Source organism: Canis lupus, chromosome 26, assembly GCF_011100685.1.
Source record: "Canis lupus familiaris isolate Mischka breed German Shepherd chromosome 26, alternate assembly UU_Cfam_GSD_1.0, whole genome shotgun sequence".
Lineage (NCBI taxonomy): Eukaryota > Metazoa > Chordata > Mammalia > Carnivora > Canidae > Canis > Canis lupus.
The window spans coordinates 14,321,213-14,343,301 of NC_049247.1; the positions used below are offsets into that span (position 1 = coordinate 14,321,213).

The window sequence follows — 22,089 nt, forward strand, 5'->3', positions numbered from 1 at the left end:
CCCAGTACTTGACTCATGAATAAGATTGAGGTCAGCAGGGAAAGCAGAGGTTTGGTTCTTCCTGAATTGAAATGTCTGCAAATTAAAACTGCCCTCTAAACAATTCAGGGTGGTGTCTCCAGGAGGAGGGTGGTAGGAAGGGGCTGGAAGCCTGGCTCTGTGGAGGACAAGGGAGATGCGGGCAAAGTAAGAACGTGGGGGAAGGGGGAGAAGTCAAGAGCAGGTGACGTCGGGCCAAGGACAGACTCAAGGAACCCTGTTTGGCAAAGCAGAGAAGCTCTTAGGAAGCGGGGAAGGCTGGGGTATCCCCCTGGATCCTTCAGACTTTGTGCTCACTCTTAAGCTGTTGTTCATGAACAGATGGAAAAATCAGCCTTTGGAGACCCCACCCAGCCCCCAACCCCCACCCCCCACCACCCCGTGTCTTGCCAAAGGCTCTGGGTTGCCATGTCAGTGAATTATGGAAATGGGAGCCGCAGGATGGAGCAAGTTGCTATCCTGGTGAGCATTTCGGCTTCAGGGTACCTGTGTCCTGTCTGCTCCTTCCGTTTCCCCATTTCCTGCACCCCGGTCCACAACAAAGGCTGCGGTCCGCAGACCCCAGAAGTCCTGGTTGGATTAAAGGGAAGGCAGGATTGGATTTCAGGCCTCTGGGAAGCAGCTAGGCAGGCCCGTGCCCATGTTCGGGGTTGGTCCGCAAGGGGGCTTGCCAGGATTTGTGCAGGTGTGTAAAAAACCCACTGTTGACTCCAAGATACACGAATGTTGAGTCAAGAGCCCCAGTTATAGGAGTCCCCAGAAGAGGTACATCCACTTAGGAACAGCCCTCGCAGGGGCCTTTAGTCTCTGGTCCTGTGCAGGTAGGGAGCCCATTCAGGAGGGTCCTCTGGGAGGCTCATGAGTATCCCCTGGACAGAGTCTCCAAAAGCATGACTATCTCATCATTTTTCCCAGTTTGGAAGTGGCTTGGCCCCCAGAGCATGAATTCGTCAGGGGATCACCCAACATGGGGAAGACCTCCTCACATCCCTTACATCAGGTGGGATGTTGAGTCTGAGCTCAGGTAGGATTTCTGAAGTCTTAGGTCCCCTTTCTGGGAGGGGGATGGATGTCAGGATAAGGTGGTGACCAGAAGAAAACCAAGCCTGGGCAATGCCCAGGGAGGACAGAGATGCTGTGGGCTGACCCTGGGCATCCTGGCTACTACCCAGCTGCTCTGCTACTGCCCTGCTGGGGGACAGGTTTCCTTTTGGAGCCAAGTCAGATGGACTTTGGGAACATAAGACATACCCTCATATGGGATGGAACATAAGAACATAAGACAGAGGCTCACTGCACTACTCTGCATGCCCGACCTGCTTCCTAGATCCTTTGTGCACAACACTTGGTCCCAAGGTGGCTGGGAAAAGCCACCAGCCCAGGAGGGAGCAAGAGGGAGGGATGGAAGGCATGGGCACTGAGCAAGCACAGACAGACCTCTCCCAGGAAAGCCACTCCAGGACTCCATACCAGGCTGGAGCTGAGAGCGTGAACCTCTACAGCTTCCCTCCTCACCTCCCCAACAGGACTTATTAAGGGTGAAAGGAGCTGGGGGTCCTTTGCAAACAAGATGCCGCACATATGCCATATAATCCAACACATGTATATCAGGGACCCGCATCCATCGCTGTGGTGGACAAACTTAGCTGGTGTCGATGCTAGAGCAGGAAGAGGAAAAAGGAACATTCTAGAACTTCCCAGACCTCCCAGTTCTCATGGCCCAGACTTCAGGGGGTGTCAAGGATGAAGGTGAGCTGCAAGGAGCCCCCAGAAGTCATCTTGGCCAGGAAGCCACTGTGCTTTTCGAACGGCAGGGGAGCATGGGGGCAGTGAAGCCAAAAGGGACGGTGCTCTTACAGAACAGGAGAAGGTGGCAGAAATGGGGAACCATACCCCAGAGAGACCCAGAATTCAAAGACATGCAAGACTGTTTTGTGCACTTTGGAGCTATGTGCAAAGGGACCACAGACCATGACAGGATTGGGTGGGGACTTCTGAGAGCAGAGGTTTACAAAGGAACAGCTGAGCCCCCCTCCGACCTAGGTCTTGGCCCCGTGGCCTCCATGAAGTCAGAGCTCAGCTCCCCACCCACCCCATCTTTCCAGAGCACAGCTGGAACCCGCCACCCAGGGACCGAGTCAGCCGAGGGGAACTCCAGGACTGGAGCAGCCTGGCTCTTGCTTGTCAAGGGGGATAGAGAGCAGACGATGTCGCGCACAGACACACACATGTAGGCACGCACAGACCGGTCCTGCAAGCCTGCCCACGTGGGCCTCCTGCCCTCATCTCCGTGGCCCAGGGGCTCTACGTGCAGCCTCCAGGTCTCTTCTCTACACCGCCCCTGGACCTCATGGATCAATCCCGCGTCTCCCTGGCTGGTCTCGGTAAGTCCTAGCTCAGGGGTCCCCAACCCTGCCCAGGCAAAAGGGCACGGGTCTGGGGCGTGGGGAAGCTGCCGAGCAGGGTCGTGCAGTGCTCCCAGGCCGGCCGGGGTCGGTACCCTCTGATGGTGAGCCTCTGGTCTCCTGAGCTGGCAGAGGGCAGAGCAGGGAAGGAGAGGTGGCTCGGGGGCTGAGGCAGCTGAGTGCTGTCCCTTTGTCCAATGGTCACAGCCTGGAGTGGGGAGAGAAAAGAGGGGCAAGAGGTCACTGGATACAGCAATGGCATCTTTGGTCAATGAGAACCCTCTTGGTGGCCTAGGAGGTTTGAGATGAGCTGCTCCTGTCCTCTATAAGAAAAGGTGGAGGGCGGCTGGCTCAGTGGTTTAATGCCACCTTCAGCCCAGGGCCTGATCCTGGAGACCCGGGATCGAGTCCCACATCAGGCTCCCTGCATGGAGCCTGCTTCTCCCTCTGCCTGTGTCTCTGCCTCTCTCTCTGTGTCTCTCATGAATAAATAAATTAAATCTTAAAAAAATAAAACAAAAAAAGAAAAAGTGGAAGGGATACCCATTTATACTGAGGTCCTACTATATACTAGGCTCTGTGCCAAGTGCCACATGTACCCGATCTCATATAAACCTGAGAGCAGCCTGTGAGATAAGCACCCTTTTTACATATGAGACAATGGAAGCTCGAGAGGTTAAGTGTTTTGCCCAAGGGTGCACAGCCAGGAAGCAGCAAGGTCTGGATTTGAACCTAGAACTCTTCCCATTTGAGCAGGTAGGCTCTAGGCTAGGGATGGTTGCTAGCAGGTGGGCTGGGCTGAGGCCACGTGTTGCAGCTGAGCATGCTAGATAAGGACTAGAAATACAAGAAGAGGAGGTGAGACCGGGATCCACACTGTACACTCCTGCTAGGAGCAGAGGCTTTGCCACCCACTGTTGAGCTGGGATCTGGGCATCCATGGCAGATGTTCATGCCCACTCTCCCAGCATGGTTCTGGAAAGAATTCTGAAGGTACACAGGTAATCTTTGTACAGAAGACAACAGAGTAGAGGCGTCAAGATCATGGATTTAGCATGATCTTGAACCCAGACCAACGTGGGTTCCAAGGCCTGATCCCTTAGCTGTGTGACCTCTAGGAAGGTACTTAGCCTCTCTGTGCTTTGGTTTTCTTCTAAGTAAAATAGTAACAGTGCCTGGCTTTTAGGAGGAGCTCTGAGGAGTCAGCAAGACAATGCAGATGGAATGCTTGACAGAGTGCCTGTTACACATGTTTAATAAGTGGTACTCAGATGATGGTGATCATGCTGGTGGTTGTGGTAATGATCTAGACCAAGGACGTGCAGTGGACATACAGCGCTATTTAAAAGAACTGGAAGCAGGGACTCCAACCGGTACTTGTACACCACTGTTACTGCAGCATTATTCACAGCAGCCCGAGTGCAAACAAACCAAGTGTCCACCAACGGATGGAAGGACAAGCAAAACATGGTACGTACATACGATGGAATATTAGTGGTGAAAAGGAGTAAGGTTCTCATACATGCCATGTGGATGAACCTTGCAGACACACTAAGCGAAGACCCCAGACACAAAAAGGACAAATACTGTAGGATTCTCCACTATGAAATATTTAGAATAGGCAAGTTCACAAGGGCAGGATGTAGGTGAGAGGTTCCGTGGGGGGCTGGAAGGAGGAGGGACTGGGCGTTACTGCTTAGCGGGTATGTACAGTTTCTGTTCAGAGGGGACGAAAGGTTTTGGAAATGGTGGTGGTGGTTGCACGACACTGTGAATGTGATCAATGCCACCAAATTGTGTACTTAAAAGTGGCTAAAGTGGCAAATTATATGTTATATATGTTCTACCACAATTTTTTCTAAGTAGGCTCCATGCCCAACGTGAAGCCCAAAATGGGGCTTTAATTCATGACCCTGAGATCAAGACCTGAACTGAGATCAAGAGTTGGACACTTAACCAACTGAGCCACCCAGGCACCCCTCTACCACAATTTTAAAAAACAATAATATGCCCAAGCCCTTTGAGTTGTATGTTTTAAGCAGGAGGATTAAAAGATATGTAAACTAATAACTCAACAAGGCTATTTTTTTAAAAAAGAAATGCCATGGAAGTCGTAAATTTTCTAGTCATATATTAAAAGGGTTTTAAAAAGGTAAACTTAATAGGATATTTTATTTTTTATTATTATTATTATTTTTTTAATAGGATATTTTATTTAACACAATACACCCTAAACACCAGAATTTCAACATATCACTGTCCTATGTAATGGGACAAATTACTTTATGTTTTTTTTTTTTTATCCTACATCTTCAAAATCTTGGGTGGATTTTATACTCACAGGACATCTCATCTCACTGCATTTTGAGTGTTCAAGAACCACACGTGGAGAGTGGCCACTATTGGGCAGCATAGGTCTGGACCCTCGCTACTCAGAGGGTGATGTGGACCAGCAGCACCAGCATTGCCTTGGGGCTTGAAAATGCTAGATCTTGGGCCCCACCCCAGACATATACAATGGGAATCTGCAGTTCCCTAGATGTTTGGGGTGTATATTAAAGTTCAAGATGCACTGCTCTGGAATGCAAGCTTGCCCCACGCCTGCCTCCAGTTTACCATGTGCTAAGGCATACTTGGGATTCTGGAAACCCCAGCTCCTCAAATGTGACCCACTAGAAGGGTATACCCAAGACCCCAGAGGTAAGTTTGGAGTTTGCCACTCCTGTCCTTGAAACATGGTGGCTGCAGCTGAGACCTCCTGGTTGGTCTCCTCCACAGATTACAAAGGCCTAGATAGGACCCAGGTCCTGGGCTGAGTGTAGCTAAGCCCTCTGCCTGCTGACTTCTGAGAGAACTCCAACATTGAGCACAACACCAGAGTAGCCATCTCAAAGCCAGGTGAGCGTGACCAAGGGAACCCTAGGGGCTGATGTAGGGAGAGAAAATTTCAGGTGAGGGAGTTGAGCCTCACCTGTGTTCCCAGCTTTGTCAACAACACCCCCTGTAGATGCAGTTGAGTTTCTGAATGTCTCTGGGCCATAGTTCCTCCATATGTAAAAGGAGGTTGGGTCAGTCTGGAAGGGCCAATGGAGGCATTCCGTGCACTGATTCTGAGTTACCAGTGGTGGCTAGCAAGAGGGCTGCGTGATGGTGGATGTGCCATGGGAGATCCACCATGTCGGCCACAGGGGCAGGCATAGGGTATCCACCAGACAGGTAATCCCCAGGACTCTTCTACTTTGACACCGAGAAACAAAGAGGACTTCTGTTCCCTCCTTCTGTTCATAGTGTCTTTTCATATTCCCTCTCCCCGAGGGAGGGGTTATGGTGTGGCCAACAAAATAGCTGTGCCAGGCAATAAACAGAGGGCCCCACGTGACAAAGTGGGTAGGGACAGACGTGGGAGCTGCCCTCAGCTCTCTGTACCCTCAAGCCCACCGCCAGCTAGTCCACAAAGGAAAAGCCCTCCACACCCCCCATGACCTTCACACCGTGGATGACCCTGGGAGGAGCAGGTGTGGGACCATGTGGCCTCCTGGGAGCCTTCTGGTTCTGAAAAAACTTCTGTGATGCTCTGTCATCCTCTGAACAAACCCTAACTCCCACCATGCCGACCTGGCCTCTGGCCCCCTGTGCGATCTCACCTGCCATGTCTCCCTCCTGGTCTCCATGGCCTGGTCACACCCACTTCCTACCTCTTGTGCCACCTCTGTACGCTCACTCCCACCTGGAGGGCTGGCTTCCTCTCAAGGGCTTCGTTTTAACATGCCCTCCTCCGAGGGCCGTTCCCAGACCCGTCCCTTCTACCCAAAGCTCCCAGTCATCACTATCGCCGACTTGTTTCATTATCTTTTCAATACGACTTCATCTGAAATGGTGACCCCTTTAAAACAGGTTTATCTGCTCATTGCACCAGCTCTGGAATGTGAGCCCTATGAGCTCAGGGACCTGATTGACTTGAGTCACCACTGCATTTGCACTCCAGGAACCGAGCCTGGCACAGGACAGGTATTCATTACACACAGATGGAGGAAAAAAGTGAGTGGATAGGAAATTTCACTCCCATTCCGCCGGACCACAGGGTCTCCAGTTCCCTGTGCCTCAGCCCATCTGCACAGAAAAATATAGAAGAGAAGGTGCCCTGCTCTCCCTCCAACCAAGGGGCTTTAAGACCCTCTGTTCAGTTAACTCCTGCCCTCTCCTCCTTGATCCCTGGGGAAAGTAGAGGCCACTGAGTGATGGCCCAAATGACACTCAGGTTTTGTAACACTGGGTACCCTGCCCAGAGCTCTGACACTCATGGGCCACCTTGCCTGCACTCCGTTAGCTGGAGAGAGTCCCCCCTTGTTAGAGCCTCCCTCCTTCCATTTTCACATTCAACCCATTCTCAGTCCTGGAAGGCCAGCAGAACACAGCTTGTCCTCCCTCTCGGCAGACAAAGGTTGCTCAAGGACACAAAACACCTGCCACGGGGGTAACACTGTACCAGGCGCCCTAGTGCATGACCTGACGGCACCCTCACAGCCCTCCTGCTAGAGCCGATGACCACCTTCCTTCTTTGGAGGCTGACACTGCAGCTCAGAGAGGCCAGGTAACCTGCCCAAGGCTACACAGCTATGAAGTGGTGGAGCGGAGGTTCCAAACCATGTCTGTCTGACCCGGGAAGTCTAAGCTCTAAGGAAGAGATCCTGCCCTCCCTGGCTCAGCAAGCCCAAATGGTGGGGTGAGGGGCAGCTGAGGGCCTCCTGGGTCCTGTGGTGAGATGCTGACAACTACTCTGGTGTGCCTGCACACATAGCTGAGGGTTTGCACAAGCATGGACCTACATCTGCGTGCCTGTGTAAAGGCTTGTAGTGGTGAAGAGCAGGTGTGTGCGTACATGTGTCAGGCAAAGTGTGTGCATGTACATCTGAGTCCACCTGCACGTGTGGGCTTGGGTATAGTGGTGTGTGTTCCTATAACGTTCTTGTGCGGTGCACACGTACATCTGAGTGCTCTTGTGTGTACATTTGCATAGAGGTATGTTTTTAGCTTAAGTTTCTGTGTCTGTGTGTATGTGTTTGTATGTGTGTGTGTACACCTGGCTGTGTCTGTGAGTGTACACAACCACATGTGCCTGGAACAGCAGGGCAGCGGGTAGCAGGGACCTCTCAGCAGCCTCATCTGGGCTAGTCTGGCTCTCACCTTCTGGAGAAACCACTGAGGCTAGGCCTAGGAGGGAGGCTCCCAGAGAGACGCCCCACACATTACTTCACGCAGAACCACTGATCTCTGTCCAAGAACAAGGATGGGGAGGGGCACAGCACCTCCAATGAGAAAGCCAGAGAGACACAGCAAGGAGAAGCTGAGAACCTTCCCTTCCCTGGTCATGCGACAGAGAGTTCTGAAAGCTGCGAGATGCCATGATGGGGAGAGGTTGCTGGCCCAGGGGGAAGATTTCCTGCAAGCCAGGCCTCCTGAAGGCATATACTGCTTGGTTCAAGGCATCACCTTGCACCTGATGTTTAGACTCACATGATGAAGGAATTAACCTTCATTAGGAAGGGATAGGCAAGGAGGTAGCCATGGTAGCAGCAGGGACCAAGGACAGATGGTAGACTCTAGGACCCAAATCCCAGAGCAGAGTCCCCTGGACAGAAACCTGGTAAGGGAGGGTGGTGGCAGGGGGACGGAGGTAGGTGGATGGAAAGGAGACGGCTGACAGAGATGTTGGGGAGGGGAGCAAGAAAGGCAGCAAAGGCAGCAGGAAGAGAGACTAAAGGAGAACACCTACTCTGCAGACTTCCAGAAATGTCCAGGGTGAGAAAGGCGGCGGTTTCGCTTTGGCAGTTTCTCCAGCATGTCCATGAGCTTAGTGAATGTAGGTCTTTCTTCTTGTTCAAAGGCCCAGCAAAAGAGAAGAATGTCCTAAAAGAAGTCAAAAAGTGGTAATTTAACATAAATGGTGATGTCTTGATACTCTCTGGTGCATCATTGGGTCTGTCCATTTGTCTATCCATTTGCCCCACTTGCATATTCCTCTATCATCCATCCATCTATCCAACCATCCCAATCATGCATTCATCCTTATCTTTTATCCATCCATCCATCCATCCATCCATCGAATCATCTCGATTCATGCATTCATCCTTGTCTTTCTATCTTCTTTTTTCTTTCCATCCATTCATCTATCCTTCCATGCATTCAACTCATGAGCCCATATAGCAAACTAGGTATGTCCTATTCTAGAAGGTCTAGGATACACAGATATCAGTAATGCTTCCCAAGGAGCTCTTTGGCCATTTTTTTTTCTCAAAGGGAGGAAGGAAAGTAAATCCTGAGGTCTCTATCCACATCTCAATATCACAAATGCTCTTCAAAGTCAAAGAGTGGAAAGTTACTTTTAATAATCACCTCACTCGAGAAAGGAAACCTAGACACAGGTAATGCTTGAAAACATACCAGATAATAACTCCTTCCCTGACTTATCTGTCTTCTGATCAAAAGACAGCACTCTTCCTGCTGTGTTTTAGAGGGTGATTATTAATTTATTCTCAGGCTTCTCTGTTTGTGTATATCTTGTTCTGAGTTGGAGTATGCCTTAAAAATGTTTTTATCTAGATGCAAATGAAATTAGAATCATTAGTATATGTAATATTTTAGTGAATATCTTTTAAAAGTAACAGAAAAAGGGATTCATTGTTTCTACTTGATGCACCAACCATTGCTAGGGAATATCTGGCCAAGTGCTACTGCACCCTTGAGGCGCAAACCTGAATTGCAGGCACAGTTCAGAAACTTCACCTCCTAAACTCCAAATCACTATCTGATAAGGCTATGGGCAAGCTTTTGTACCACCCTCTGGGGAAGCATTCATAGCCTTAACACACAGGAGAAAGAAGGCCCAGAACTGTGTCTACCTTTTTCCTTGTCCCCCAGAACTGGCACTGTCCCAGGACTTACCGAGATTTCTTTTCCCATGCCGATCTGGCTGAGGTTGGGTTTCATGCCTGTGCCCATTTGCCAGATTATTGCCTCTGCTGGTTGGGTCTTGAAAGGCCACTCCCTGGCATGGAGTTCATACCAAATTGTGCTGTTGGCAGATGTTGTTAAAGAGGAGTTGATGTGCTGTGTCACTTCCAACCCTGTATCCCCTCACCCACACACACTGAGCCAGACCCCTGGCTAACCCCTTCACTCTTTAGTTTCTTCCTCATGGGCCTGGTGTTTTGCTAGCTGGGATGTGCCTAAATCTTTTTTTGATGTCTTAGAGGTCATGGTTACTCCAGGATACCTTCCCTGGTACCTGAATTAAAATGAGTCAAACCTAGAACCGGAAAGTTTAATAGAATGAAGCTAGGATTTCTGACCCTAGACTTGTAATTCTAGGAAACCACTGTAAGGAAATACTTAGAGATACAAAAACCACTTATAAGAATATTCTCTACTTCATTATATATAACACCAAAACAAGGAGAAATGAAACTATTCTTCAACAGAAGGAATAGGTTGTATATATTATGGTAAATTCATAAAACAAAATGGAATATGATATTATTATTGAAACATTTCAATGAAATTTTGCGACATGAAAAAATGTTTAATATGTAATTTTAAGTGAAAAAAGCAGGACACAAGACTGTATATAAGGTGATACTTACTCTTAAAAATCATATATGCATGGGCAAGAGAATAAAGGGACAGCAAAATATTAACAATGGCTAACTTGGGTGACTGCATAGGATTTTTTTTATAGTTTTGTTTTCTAAATATAAACCATCCCATGGAATAGTAGGGAAAAAAGTGCTGGGGCTGTGGGTGACAGTGAGGGCCTTGGCAGATGCCATGCGGTGCTCACAGGATGCTGGGGAACTGCTGAGCTGTACCATGGGACGAGGTCTCAGCTCACTGGGAACAAAATTCCCCAACTCAGGAAATATCTGAAACAATCCTAGGAAATGATCTTTCCTCTAATCTAAGATAATTTATGCAAATTTGCTTTAAAGAACATGAAGTGCTCTGTTATCTTTACTGATCAGAGGACTCTGTCAAACCAGCTATTTCTAGGGTCCCCCTTCTCAGCATATTCTCTCCCCTGCCACCCTCATCCCTCTGGGGTGAGGAGTGGTGATGCTCAGGTATTGAAGTGTTGAGTTAGATGGTCAGGAAGCTGTCACATTAAGGCGCTAGATGATGGCTGCTGTCATTGTAATAATCAGTAACACTTACTGAGTTTTTACTCTGCGGTAGGTGCTCAAAGCCCTTTGCATTTATTATGATTATGGGGGAGCTATATGAAGCAGGCCTTCTTATTTTGATGATTTGACATCTGGGGGCCTCCCTGACCCTGGAGGGATTGCCTTTCTCTCTGGGGCCAGCCTATTCCTAGAGATAGTAAAGGACTCTCCTGTGAGTTTGCACTTCATAATGCAAACTAAGCAATCCAAAACCCTACCCCCACCTCCAGCAGGCTTCCACTCAGGACAACCTCCCCCCCCCGCCCCACAAATTAGTCAAACTAGCCAATCTTAGCCTGCTTACCTTGCCTCATCAGTTCCTCCCAAGTAAACTACATTAAAGGCTCTTGCCTGCATTTTCTTCCCACTCCCTCTGCCTCTTGACGCTGGTGCTTCCCTGTGTGGTATGATGTGCCCCTCCTTTTGGAAACCACAAACAACAAATCATCTTTCCAATGACTCTTGCCTCCTGATCTATTGCCTATCATCATACCTGAATAAAAATAAGACCTACATTTTCAAACAGGAGGCACGATCATCATCCCCATTTTACATAAGAGGAAACTGAGGCTCTAGAAAGTTATATATCTTACCCAGGGTCACACAGCAAATGAGAGATGCAGCCAGAAGCTGAATCCAGTTGTTCTGACTGCAGAATTGCACCACTGGCCATTATGCTACAAGAAACCCACACTCCATCCTATTCCAGAGTCCTTTATAATTGGGGCAGTGAAGGATTTAGGGGAACGGGAGAGAACCCTATAGCTGATGGTTGGGGCCTGGGGAAGGAGGCACAGAAAGGCAAGGGCTCACGGGGGAGGGGGAAGGGAGCCCAGCAGGAGCTTTGGTGCAAGGGCTTTATAGGTGTTTTTGCATTTAATCCTCAGAGTGGGTTTATTATGTTTAATTACGGTTGAGGACAATAGGGGTTTTTTTGTGGTGAAATGACTCTGAAGGTCTGATGCCAAATGCTCCAACTCTGGAGGTAGGATGTCCCAAGAGTGACTCCCAGATCTACCTCCGAATACCATAAGGCAAGTCACTGAGCCTGTTTCCTCACCTGTCATTTGGAGAAACAGCAATGGTACCTGCCACAAAAGATGCCTGTGAAGATTCCAGGAGACAGCACCCACAAAAACCTTAACACGGAGCTCAATATGCTTTTAAAAGTCTAGTTTTGTTCTAAACCATGTCTGAGCATGATGTTCCCAAGCAACAAGATGCACCTAATTGGCAGGAAACCAAGAGTGCCAGGTCCCTCGGAATTCAGCAGTGTCAGGAATAAAAGCCTCATTAAAACTTCCTTTCAAACCCAACTTCCAAGAGAAACTCACACTAAGAAAAAAAATAAATTGCTAAAGATTAAAACTCCAGTGGAAAACCGATTACTTACTTTGGTACATTTGTTAATTACATTCTTTTTTCTTTTGCTAAATTTATATGAAAATATACCAACTTAATTATTGTAGTTTGATTTCAGATAACAGTATCTAACTAGATAAAGTTCTGGACATCAACTAATCAAGGCAAATGACAATGCTTAAAGGGGTCCAAATGACAGACGCTGAGAATCCTGATGTGCCAGCAAATGTACCCCCTCCACCCCTCCTCCCCAAGATTTACAGAGAAGACACAGTAGGGGTACTTTTCCATGGGAGACAGTTTCTCTACCATCTCTTGTGGTGCTAAATCTAATTGCACACATCTGCAGGGCTGCAACTTGCCCAAACAGCTTCCCCAGCGTCGTCTCTGTTTGCAGCCACCAATCTTTGCAACCACCGCAGTAGACAGGCTAAGGCAAGGATTAGCATGGCTATTTGAAGAATGGGAGCCCAGAAGTCTTCCCATAAGTACCTTCTCAGAGTGCTCTGTCCCACAACTTGGGGCTGCATCCTGTTCTTCTCTACACTTGCAAAGACATCCCATTCTCTCTTACAGGTACAGTTTCTCTCTCTTTACTGAAAAGCCCTAAACTCTTTCCCAAAACTCTAGATGTGTAGATACAGCTGCCTTCTGGTTGGTTCCATTGGTCATCTCCAAGGTAGTCCAGACTCACTGTGTCCAAATCTGCTCTTCTTGCCTTCCTAGCATAGCCCAGGCATCCCCTCCAGGGTCTCTACCTTGGGAATGACACTAGTTTCCACTCAGTTGCTTAAGGTAGGTATCTGGGTACCACCTGCATTCAACCCATCATCAAACCCCATCCTAGCCACCCCCTAAATGCTTATGTCCATTCCCAGGTTCCAAACCCACTGGCACTGATTTAGTGGAGATGTTTATGTTCAGCATCTCCCCCTGGATTGGTCACCCAGCCTTCCAATCTTGCCCTTTTCCTTTCCATTCTCTGAACAGCAGAGTGATTGTTCTAAAACTCAAAATATGATCACATCACTCCTCTGCTTAATAACTATCAATGGCTCCCCAGTGCTGTGAAGATGAAGTGAAAACTCAACTCAGCCTCTTAGTCCCTGTAGGATTGACCCTGATTCCCTCTCTAGTCTCTTATATCACCACCCCAAGCTCATTTTATCCTGATTTTCCATCTCTCAGCTCCTTCCTCTGCCCCTTCCCCCACCCCCTCCCCACATGTTCCTCCATTGTGGGCAATTTGTTTTCTATTACCTTAGGCCTCTTCACATGTTCCTTCTATCTAGACACCTCACCCTACCCTCATCTGGCCCACTTATATTCAACCTCTAACTTAGGCTCAAGAGTAACCTTCTCCAAGAAGTTCTCTCTGGTCTCCCAGGCTGGATTTAGTTCCTCCTCTACTCTCACAGTCCTGTGTTTATCCTTAGCATAGCATTTATCACCCTCTGCTAAAACGGACTGTTTCCCTGTTGGTCTTCTACTAGATAAGATAGAGTAGCGGCCTTTGGTGGTTTAAAAATAGATCTACCAATTCTTTGATATTCCTTCTTGCAAAATCTACAGCTTCATTCAGAACCTCCCCTTGACTTAGTGACTTGTTTCTAACACACAGAATATGCTAGAAGTGAGGATTTGTAATTTCTGAGACCAGTTCATAAAGGCAATGCGGCTTCTAGGCACCATATCATGAGGTCACTGTAGCAGCCTATGAAAATGCCCTCATGGCAAGGAACCAAGGCCTCCTGGCAATAGCCGTGTGAGTGTGCCACCTTGGAAGTGGATCCTCAGCCCATCAAACTTTCAGACGAGACCGCAGCCCCAGACAACCCCATGAGTGATCCTGAACCAGCTCAGAACCATTCAGCTAAGTCACCCCCCAAATTCCGATTACAGAAACTTGAGATAATAAATATTGCTTCAAGCCCTTAAGTTTTAGATAATCTGTTAACAGTAGGCATTCCATAGATAGTTATTGCTTAACCAAATGAATGAATGGGTCAAGTAACTTGTTAAAGTCCATAACAAGTTAGAAGCCAGGCATGAAGGCTTGCTAAGGTCACCCTTTCTATTACACTCCATTTGGATACCCCCAATCTCACCCAGAAACGTAACCACCTCGGCCCCAGCAGATGGGTACCCCATCTCTTCCAAAAGTATGGAAGAAAGGCTTGGGCAATGTCCCTCTACCTGGGCTGGGGCTCTCCACAGCCAGTGTGGGCCACCTACCCGAGTGCAAAGACATCTGAATGCTTGGAGAAGGGGAGCTTGTCCTCTTCCGTGTCAGGAGACAGCTGGCGGATGATCTCTGGTGCCAGGTGGCACAGCCAGCCATTCTGGATGCGCAGCTTGTCCTCCCTCCTAGAGAAGCAAAACACAGAGTGAGCCCCATTTCACAGCCCAGGGAGGACTAATTCCCCAGCAGTGACCGTAAGTCTCTGGACCCCCTTTGCTGGCTTTCTTGTATCTCCCCCAATGGGCACTGCCTGACCTTGTACTTGAGGCTGAAACCCAGTGAAAGGGGCAGAGAAGACTGATCTGGAGAGACACACTCAACACTCAAACCCTCATTGGGTCCCTCTGCCTCTGAGGCACCCCCTTCTGCATATTCATTCAACCAATACAGCTGAGCCTTCTTATTCATGGTAGTCGTGTTTTATAAAGTCTCTGCAAATAGTGAATTAGCAAATAAAGAAAATTGCTCCTAGAGGAAATATGTATTCACACACACACCTCACATAAATCATAATCTTAAATCCTAAAAACAACTCATCCTAGTACATTCTATTTTCATTATTTTACAGAAGAGAAAACAAGGCTCAAAGTGTCATATAATGTGTCTGAGGCTGCCCCATGACCATTTGCCAGAGTTGCGAAACTCTGTCCAACTGGTCCCGAGGCCAGGACTTCCTGCCCTGTACTGCATGGCCCCCTCCCATTCCTGTCCCCTGGTCATCACTGTATGAGATGCAGAGCATCCCCTTGTCTGACCTCAGCTGGGAACACTTACATCAGGTGATTCAAATTTTCACCACCCTATGCTTGCCTGTGAATGACTGAGAAGGTGCTGCATTGATATTGGAGGTGCAAATAGATTTGAGTAGGCAAATTCACAAATATGGAATCCATGAGCAATGAGGATTCACTGTATTTTTGGAGAATCTACTATGCCTAAGCACCATGAACATAGCAGTGAAGGACACTGCAAGGTCTCTGCCCTCCTGGAGTCTGTGCTTTGGGAGGGGAAGGGGATGACAAATGAATTAAATTAATAGGAAAAATACAGAGAGAGATAAGCATTATACAAAATAATTTAAACAGGGGAATGTGTTAAAGATAAGAGTGAACTCACTTTAGATAAAATGTGAGCTAAGATTGACGGGACATAAAGGACCAAGCCATATGAACAAGGAGAAGGATATTATTCTAGGCAGAAGGGGAAGTTAGGATAAAGGTGTAAGGCAAGCCCTGTTTGGGGTGTTCTAGAAACCTAAAGGCAGCCAGCATCATTGGCACATATCATGCCAATCCCATGTATCTGTTAAAATGTATACAACCAATCCCTAGTTGATGGGCCTCCCTCTTTCATCAGTATAAACAATGCTGGGAAGAACATCATTTGGTAGCCACTGTGAATATATTTGCACCTACATCTATGATTATTCCTTAGGATAAATTCCTGGAAGAGGAAAGACGCTGGTTGCCTTTTTCACTATTGTAAGTACAGAGCTCTCCATCTGGAACTGGAATCTGAGCAGATCTCCCATAAGGTTCCCACTGATTCAAGATTCCCAGGAAAGGGCCAGTTAATTCAGGGAAAAGGGGCAGCTATGGGAGAGGGGGATAGATATCTCCAACCATTAGGAGTGAGATTGTGATGGTCCAGAGCCTCCTGAATGTGGGGGACCTGGGGCTGCCTAGATTCTACAGTTCTCCTAGGATGGCTTCTGAGCTATGTCAGGTGTGATGCCCTGCTCCCCTGATGATTATCTGAAAACCTTCTAGAGCAGCACTATCCAATAGAACTTTCCACGATGATGGAAATGTTCTCTGTCTGTGCCATCCAATATGGCGGCCACTAGCCAACATGACCCCTGAGCACTTGAAACCCAGCTAGTGCAGCTAAAGAATTAAACATTTAATTTTATTTAATTTTAATTAAAGTTAAAACTACATAGCCTTATATGGCTGAGAGCTATTGGACAGTGCTGCTCTTGACTATTATTTACTGCAAATGGGTTTTTTCATTTACTTCTTTACATGACCATATATGGGAACTAGCACTTTTTTAGTACTAAATTAATCTTAATTAAATTTTCATCTTCATTAAAATTAAGATGAAATATGCTTATTCATGCCATCCCTAAAGTTATCTTGTGGACCATGTGTAGGGGAAGGATAGAACCCTGATAAGAGAGCCTCTAGGAGTTTTGGGGCTGGATAATCCTTTCTGGTGGGGGCCACATGATTATTAGAATTGTGCCCTATAAATGTATTTTCATCCCGAGGACACAGAGATGAAGTTGAGCCTAGAGCCCAAAGTAAGAGCATCCTTCAAGAAGGGTGGGCCATGGCCTGAGCCAGCTAACACTCTCCAGGCATGGCCAGGCCATTGGGGGTATGATGAGATGCGGTGCTGTGGCCCAAATGGAGAGTACCCCAGTTCTGATCTCTTCCTGACCGTTTCTGCTGCCTATTCTAGACTTGCTGGCTCAGTGCAGGTTTGGAATTGCAAGATAGGCCAGAAGGAGGGGTGCTGGCCCCTTCCTAACCATCAACCCAGGATGGGAGGGGACCCACGCCTGGGAGGGGGCTCAATGCCAGGCCTGACCCAGACACTCCGGGATGTCCCGTTCCCATAGCGATGGGCCCATCAGTGACAAATTCAAATTGTCTTCATTATGGTTATTATTATGATTAATAACAGCCTGCGGGGGGCTGGCATGATGGTGCTGGCATTAAAAATGACACCTTTTCCCGACGATAGCAGAATAGCTGCATGTTGGCCATGCTGGGGACAGGCTCGAGGGAAGCCCCTGCGGTCTATCTGGATGTTCAGGGCATGCTCCCTTCACAGGGTAACCCCTACCCCTGTCCAGGCCCAGCAGATCTTCCCCTGCTGGGAACCCAGCACTGTGAATGCCCTAAGTCCCGACTGAGGCCAGAGCAGGATGGCAAGCAGCCCCCGCTGAGTGTCTCACGTGTGCCAGGTTATCCATTCCACTCAGTCCCACTAATCCGACGATCAGATGGATAAAATCCCTGTTCTGTGGATGAGGATACAGAGCTTCAAAACACTTAAGTGACCTGCCTGAAGCTGTAGATGTACTAAGTGACTCCAGAGACTCCCAACCACAATTTTACAGCAATTCCTAGAGAAACGCCCCCCTTACGGAGCAAACTGAAGTCCTATGTACAACTGTAGCAGGGAACATACAACAAGCACAGGAGATCCCTGATGGGGGGTAGGCAGCCAAGAAATGTGGATTTTTGTGGGAGAGGTCGCTGAGCACTCCCTGGCCTCTCTTGACACTGCCCAGGTTTGTTTTTATGACCAGGCTGGGCAGGGGTGGGGGTGGGGGGAGTGCCGGCTGGACAAGGCCAGCAGCCACTTTGCCCTTGACTTGAACTTGCTTGCCGGTTGACACTGGGCCCCTGTGAGTGAGGTAAAGGAAAGGATGCTCACGTCATTCCATTTCCTTTCTTCCTCTTTACCCTGAGGCTTTAGAAAACCAAGAACCAAAAGGGAGAAAATCAGAGGTCCTGCCTTCTTATCCTCCACCTTCAGGAGAATCCACTAGCCAGGAGAAAGGGAAGGTATGTGGACACACCTCCAGGAGGGAGCAACTGGATGATTTTTTTTAAAGAGCCTTGAAGTAGGTTCACAAAAGCATCTGCTAGACCTCTTTTTGTCTGGACACAAATATTTGAGTGCATAGTAATGTTGCCAACTGCTTTCTCTTCCTCTTAACCCCGGGGGGTTGGATGGATAGATGGACGGATGGTTGGATAGATGGATGGATGGAGTGTATGTGTATGTGAGCATGCATGTGTGTGCATGCATGCTTGCAAATTATATGTGTGCGCACATATGTGTACACATGCAAATTCTCTGCCAGCAAACCCACTTGTGAGTGCTGCTGGGAAGACCAGCGGAAGACGGAATGTGGTTCAGCCTTCCTGGCTTGTTGGGTTCTGACTCGATGGACTCTCTCCACCAATCTATCCACTGATATCTTTGTTCATTTACCTACGTCTTTTCTCATCTGAGGTGCCATAGATAGTTTGGGAGACCGCACTGACTCTTTTTTGGGTGGAGTAAAAGCTGAAGACAAACTTATGCTTTTGTTATGCTTCCTGTATCTAGATCACATAGAAGCAGCTAGATCAAGTGTTGCTGATTTTTGGAGGCTCTTAGATTTAAGATATTATACAGCTTGAATGAAATTCACTTTGGGTAGGGGGGAACCCTGGGGTGGACCTCAAAGAGATCAGTACCTCAAAGCAGCTGAAACTGTAGTAAAAGAAGAGTGTGGGGCTGCCATCCAGAGGAGACAGGTACCTCTTATAAAAGGCACGATTAGAGAAAACCGCAGGGTTTTTAAGTTTGTGTGAGTGCGCGCACGCATGCGTGCAGCTTCAAATTAAAAGTCACTGAGGGCAGACTTTCTGAATCATGGGTTGTTTATTTGGAATCAAGCTGTTTCTCATGGTCAACTCAAGGCAGCTTGCCCTCGGGTGAGTGGCTCCTGAGAATTAATTACTTAAGGATAGTTAATGATTCTCCTGGGTGACACTGGGGGAGGTATATGCAAATTAATAGTAATTTCAACAACTACTCTGTGTAGTGTGCTTCCTATGCTCTGGGCACTGTGCTGGACGCCTGATTGTGACATTTCATCCACACAATGATCCTACGAGGTAGGCATGATCACACTGTCATTTTTCCGGCAGACACAGAAACTAAAGGTCAGGGAAGTTCCATTTGTGTAACTAAAGTCACACTTATTAAGTGGCAGAGCCAAGTGGTGGGGGTGGGGCACAGGTGGGTCAGATTTTAAATCTCTTAACTGTACTCTTGCTGCACTAAAATGGATTGGTTCATAAGAAAACTCTGAGCAAGGACTCTTGGGTGATTCCAACTTCCAGGTGGGTACTCAGGGCAAAGGGTCTTCCAGCTAAATTCAAGGGCAAGGTCTTTCAGGATTCAGGAATGCTCAGTGTTCAATAATGCATGTGGGCTCAGGGGTGCCTGGGTGGCTCAGTGGTTGAGCATCTGCCTTTGGCTCAGTGTGATCCTGAGGTCCTGGGATCGAGCACTGCATCAGGCTCCCCACAGGAAGTCTGCTTCTCCCTCTGCCTGTGTCTCTGCCTCTCATGAATAAATAAAATCTTTGAAAAAAAAAACAACAACACGCATGTGGGCTCAAAAGTACTGCTTGCAAGACAGGCTCCCAGGGAATCATGGCTTGACCTGGCATCAGCACTGTAGCATCAGCAATAGCCTACTTAGCTGCTCAGCTAAATGACCTCTGGCCCAAGACCCAGTCTAGGTCACTGGTCATTTGGGTGACTTCTCACCCCTAAGTGTCATCTGTCAAGAACTCCACTATGCCCTTCTACTGCCACTCACCTGCCAGCCTGCAGCACCCCAGAAATGCTGAAGAGCCCGAAGTCTGTGATCACCACTTTGCCATTGTCATAGAAGACATTCTTTGACTTGAGGTCCTTGTGAAGGATCCCCTTTGCGTGGAGGTAGCCCATGCCCTGCAAGAAGCAAGGAAATAGGAATTTCCAGGGAACACCTGAGTGCTCGCTGCTACACTGGCTTGGGTTCACCCTCCTTGCCCTTCCAACAAGAGTGTCCTGGACAGCTGCAGCACTGGGAGCCCAAACACAGAGGCTTGGAGGTAGGGTGAGAGAAGTCATGGCAAGTGGGAACAGGCAGGGTCCCCAGGACACATGTCTGCCACCACCCCCGGATGACCACCACTATTCTTACCTAGCTTGTCTGCTTCCTGAAGAACAAACAAGGGAAGATGTCCCTTGTGGGGAAAAAAAAAATGAAGACAAAAACGAAGAAGAGGTTCCCGGAGAAAGGAATCCCATCAACCACCTCCCCACACTTCCTCTTTTAAAAAAATAACTCCTCTGCAGGAGATTTGTTTTATATCTACTTAACTCATATCAGTGCAGAATGGATCATGAGCCAATGATCAAGATCACAGAGAGTCTAGTGGAGGTCTCACTCAAGGGTGAGTCTCTAGATTTTTGGGGTTTTGCCTTTATGAGCAGTCACATTTTATCTCTTCTAACGGCTCAGTCCTAACACTTCCAAATGGGAACTAAAAGCCCCAGTCAACTGACTAACGAGGCACCTGCCAGAAAACACAGGATGTTCCAGTTTGTTTTAATCCCAAACAACTTGCAACAATTGGATGTTTCCCCAGCAGCTGCAGAGAGAGAGAGAGATGGTTTGCACTCACAGGAATTCAAGCATCTGAGGGGTAAGGGAATCTAGCAGCACAAACTTCTCCTGGTCCCTGTACATGCCCAATTATCATGACAATGAGGCACCAGATGGAAGTCAAACATCAGGAGACCAACCCTAATGGTGACATCTGGGCAAAACTCTTCTTCACTTGCAGTGTGGTATTTTTTAGGTCAAATTTAAATTTTTTTTTTAATCCAGACTGTTGATCTGAAGATAAACCATGCATCTCAGGAGGGAGCCCCAGACCCTGTGGTACCTTCACAATTTCTTGGGCAATCTGCCTCGTTTTGTTGACATCCAAGACGATTTTGGCATCCCTCACCACAGAATAGAGCGTCCGTCCCTTACAGAGGCTGGAAAGCAAAAGGACAAAATAAATGATTGGCAGTTGTTCCGGTGAGAGTGACCCACGGTAGTTGTTAGATGTGACAAATAAGACTGGATGTGCCCCTAGTTTGCCTATTGGATAATGAGCCTGTAACTGGACCTCAGACCTGGTTCTGGGATGCAGATCAGGGGCAAGTTCTTTGGGTTCATCACCAACACCGCCCCCCCGACCCCGGCATCATAGGATACCTACAGAATCTAACCCAGGCCCGAGTTCCATCTGTCCTAGGGTTGCACAGAAGGAAAGTTGCACATAAACCAGAAACTTCTGGGGTCCTCAGACACCACTTATCACTCTGCCAGCCACTCGTCCCAGCTGCTCCCACTCTCCAGAAGCTGCTGAGGTGGGGGGACAGTGATAAAACACCAGCAGAATGGTGGCTCACATCCACCAAGTACCATTGGCCAATGATGCATTCAAGCCTTCAGACGGTGGCCTGTCAACATCAATGCTCTTCCCCCCAAACCAGATGCCTGTCTACATTCTACATAGAGGGCTTTTCAAACCTTTTCAGCCTCATTGAATTCATTTTGAGGACCAATGTTTAAGATAAATAAAAAGATGACAAAGGACATTAATGCAGTGACAGTAACACCTCCTCATTTAGTTGCCTGCATGCCCATCCGTCTGTCCTCTCTGCAGCGGGCTCAGTTCCTGGCACGCAACAACAGACACTCAGTACGTGGTCACCGAATGAGTGAGTGAATGAATGAACTCTAGATTCCCCACCTCATCCCCAGCCCTTAGCACCACGTCTGGCTCATAGTATCCTGTGTTGGCTGAAAGAGGGAGGGATGGTATTAGGAAAGTTCACGTTCCATCTTGTGTCAAAATAATGGCTTGAATTTTTCTTTTAATCTAGGAGTTAATTGCTAAAAGACTCTCAGTCCCTCCTTTAGTATTGTTTGGGCCTTTGTCACCTGCAAGACTTAGCTGAGAAAATGTGGTTGGAGCTAGAACTGTGGCAGAGGGACCTCAGTTTGGATCCCAGCTCGGCTTCTTACTGTGTGTCTTTGGATGGGTTACTTAACCTCTCTGGACCTCGGTTTCCTTAGCTATCAAAGAGAATACCTACCCTTGTAGAGTCACTGTGAGAACTGAATGAGAGAAGGCATGTGGTGGAAAGTGTAGCAAAGCAGTTAGAACCGAGGTCTAGTCAAACTCTGTGGTTTAGAATCC

General features: G+C 48.0%; 1 protein-coding gene across 22 annotated transcripts in view; it reads right to left on the reverse strand.

The window, feature by feature from the left end:
* Positions 1-423: 423 nt before the first annotated feature.
* KSR2 (kinase suppressor of ras 2) overlaps positions 424-22,089 on the reverse strand; it is a 446,464-nt gene continuing 424,798 nt past the window's right edge. For 20 of the 22 annotated variants that reach the window (XM_038575248.1, XM_038575247.1, XM_038575233.1 and 17 more), the window contains 6 exons: positions 20,779-20,875; positions 19,662-19,795; positions 14,258-14,389; positions 9,387-9,516; positions 8,218-8,351; positions 424-2,652 (listed from right to left, as the gene is read on the reverse strand). In XM_038575248.1, the coding sequence (XP_038431176.1) occupies positions 2,646-2,652; positions 8,218-8,351; positions 9,387-9,516; positions 14,258-14,389; positions 19,662-19,795; positions 20,779-20,875 (634 nt within the window). In that variant the 3' untranslated portion in view covers positions 424-2,645. Of the gene's footprint in view, positions 2,653-8,213; positions 8,352-8,885; positions 9,041-9,386; positions 9,517-14,257; positions 14,390-19,661; positions 19,796-20,778; positions 20,876-22,089 lie in introns of those variants that run through there. The other 2 variants (XR_005379235.1, XM_038575249.1) reach the window with 2 other exon arrangements.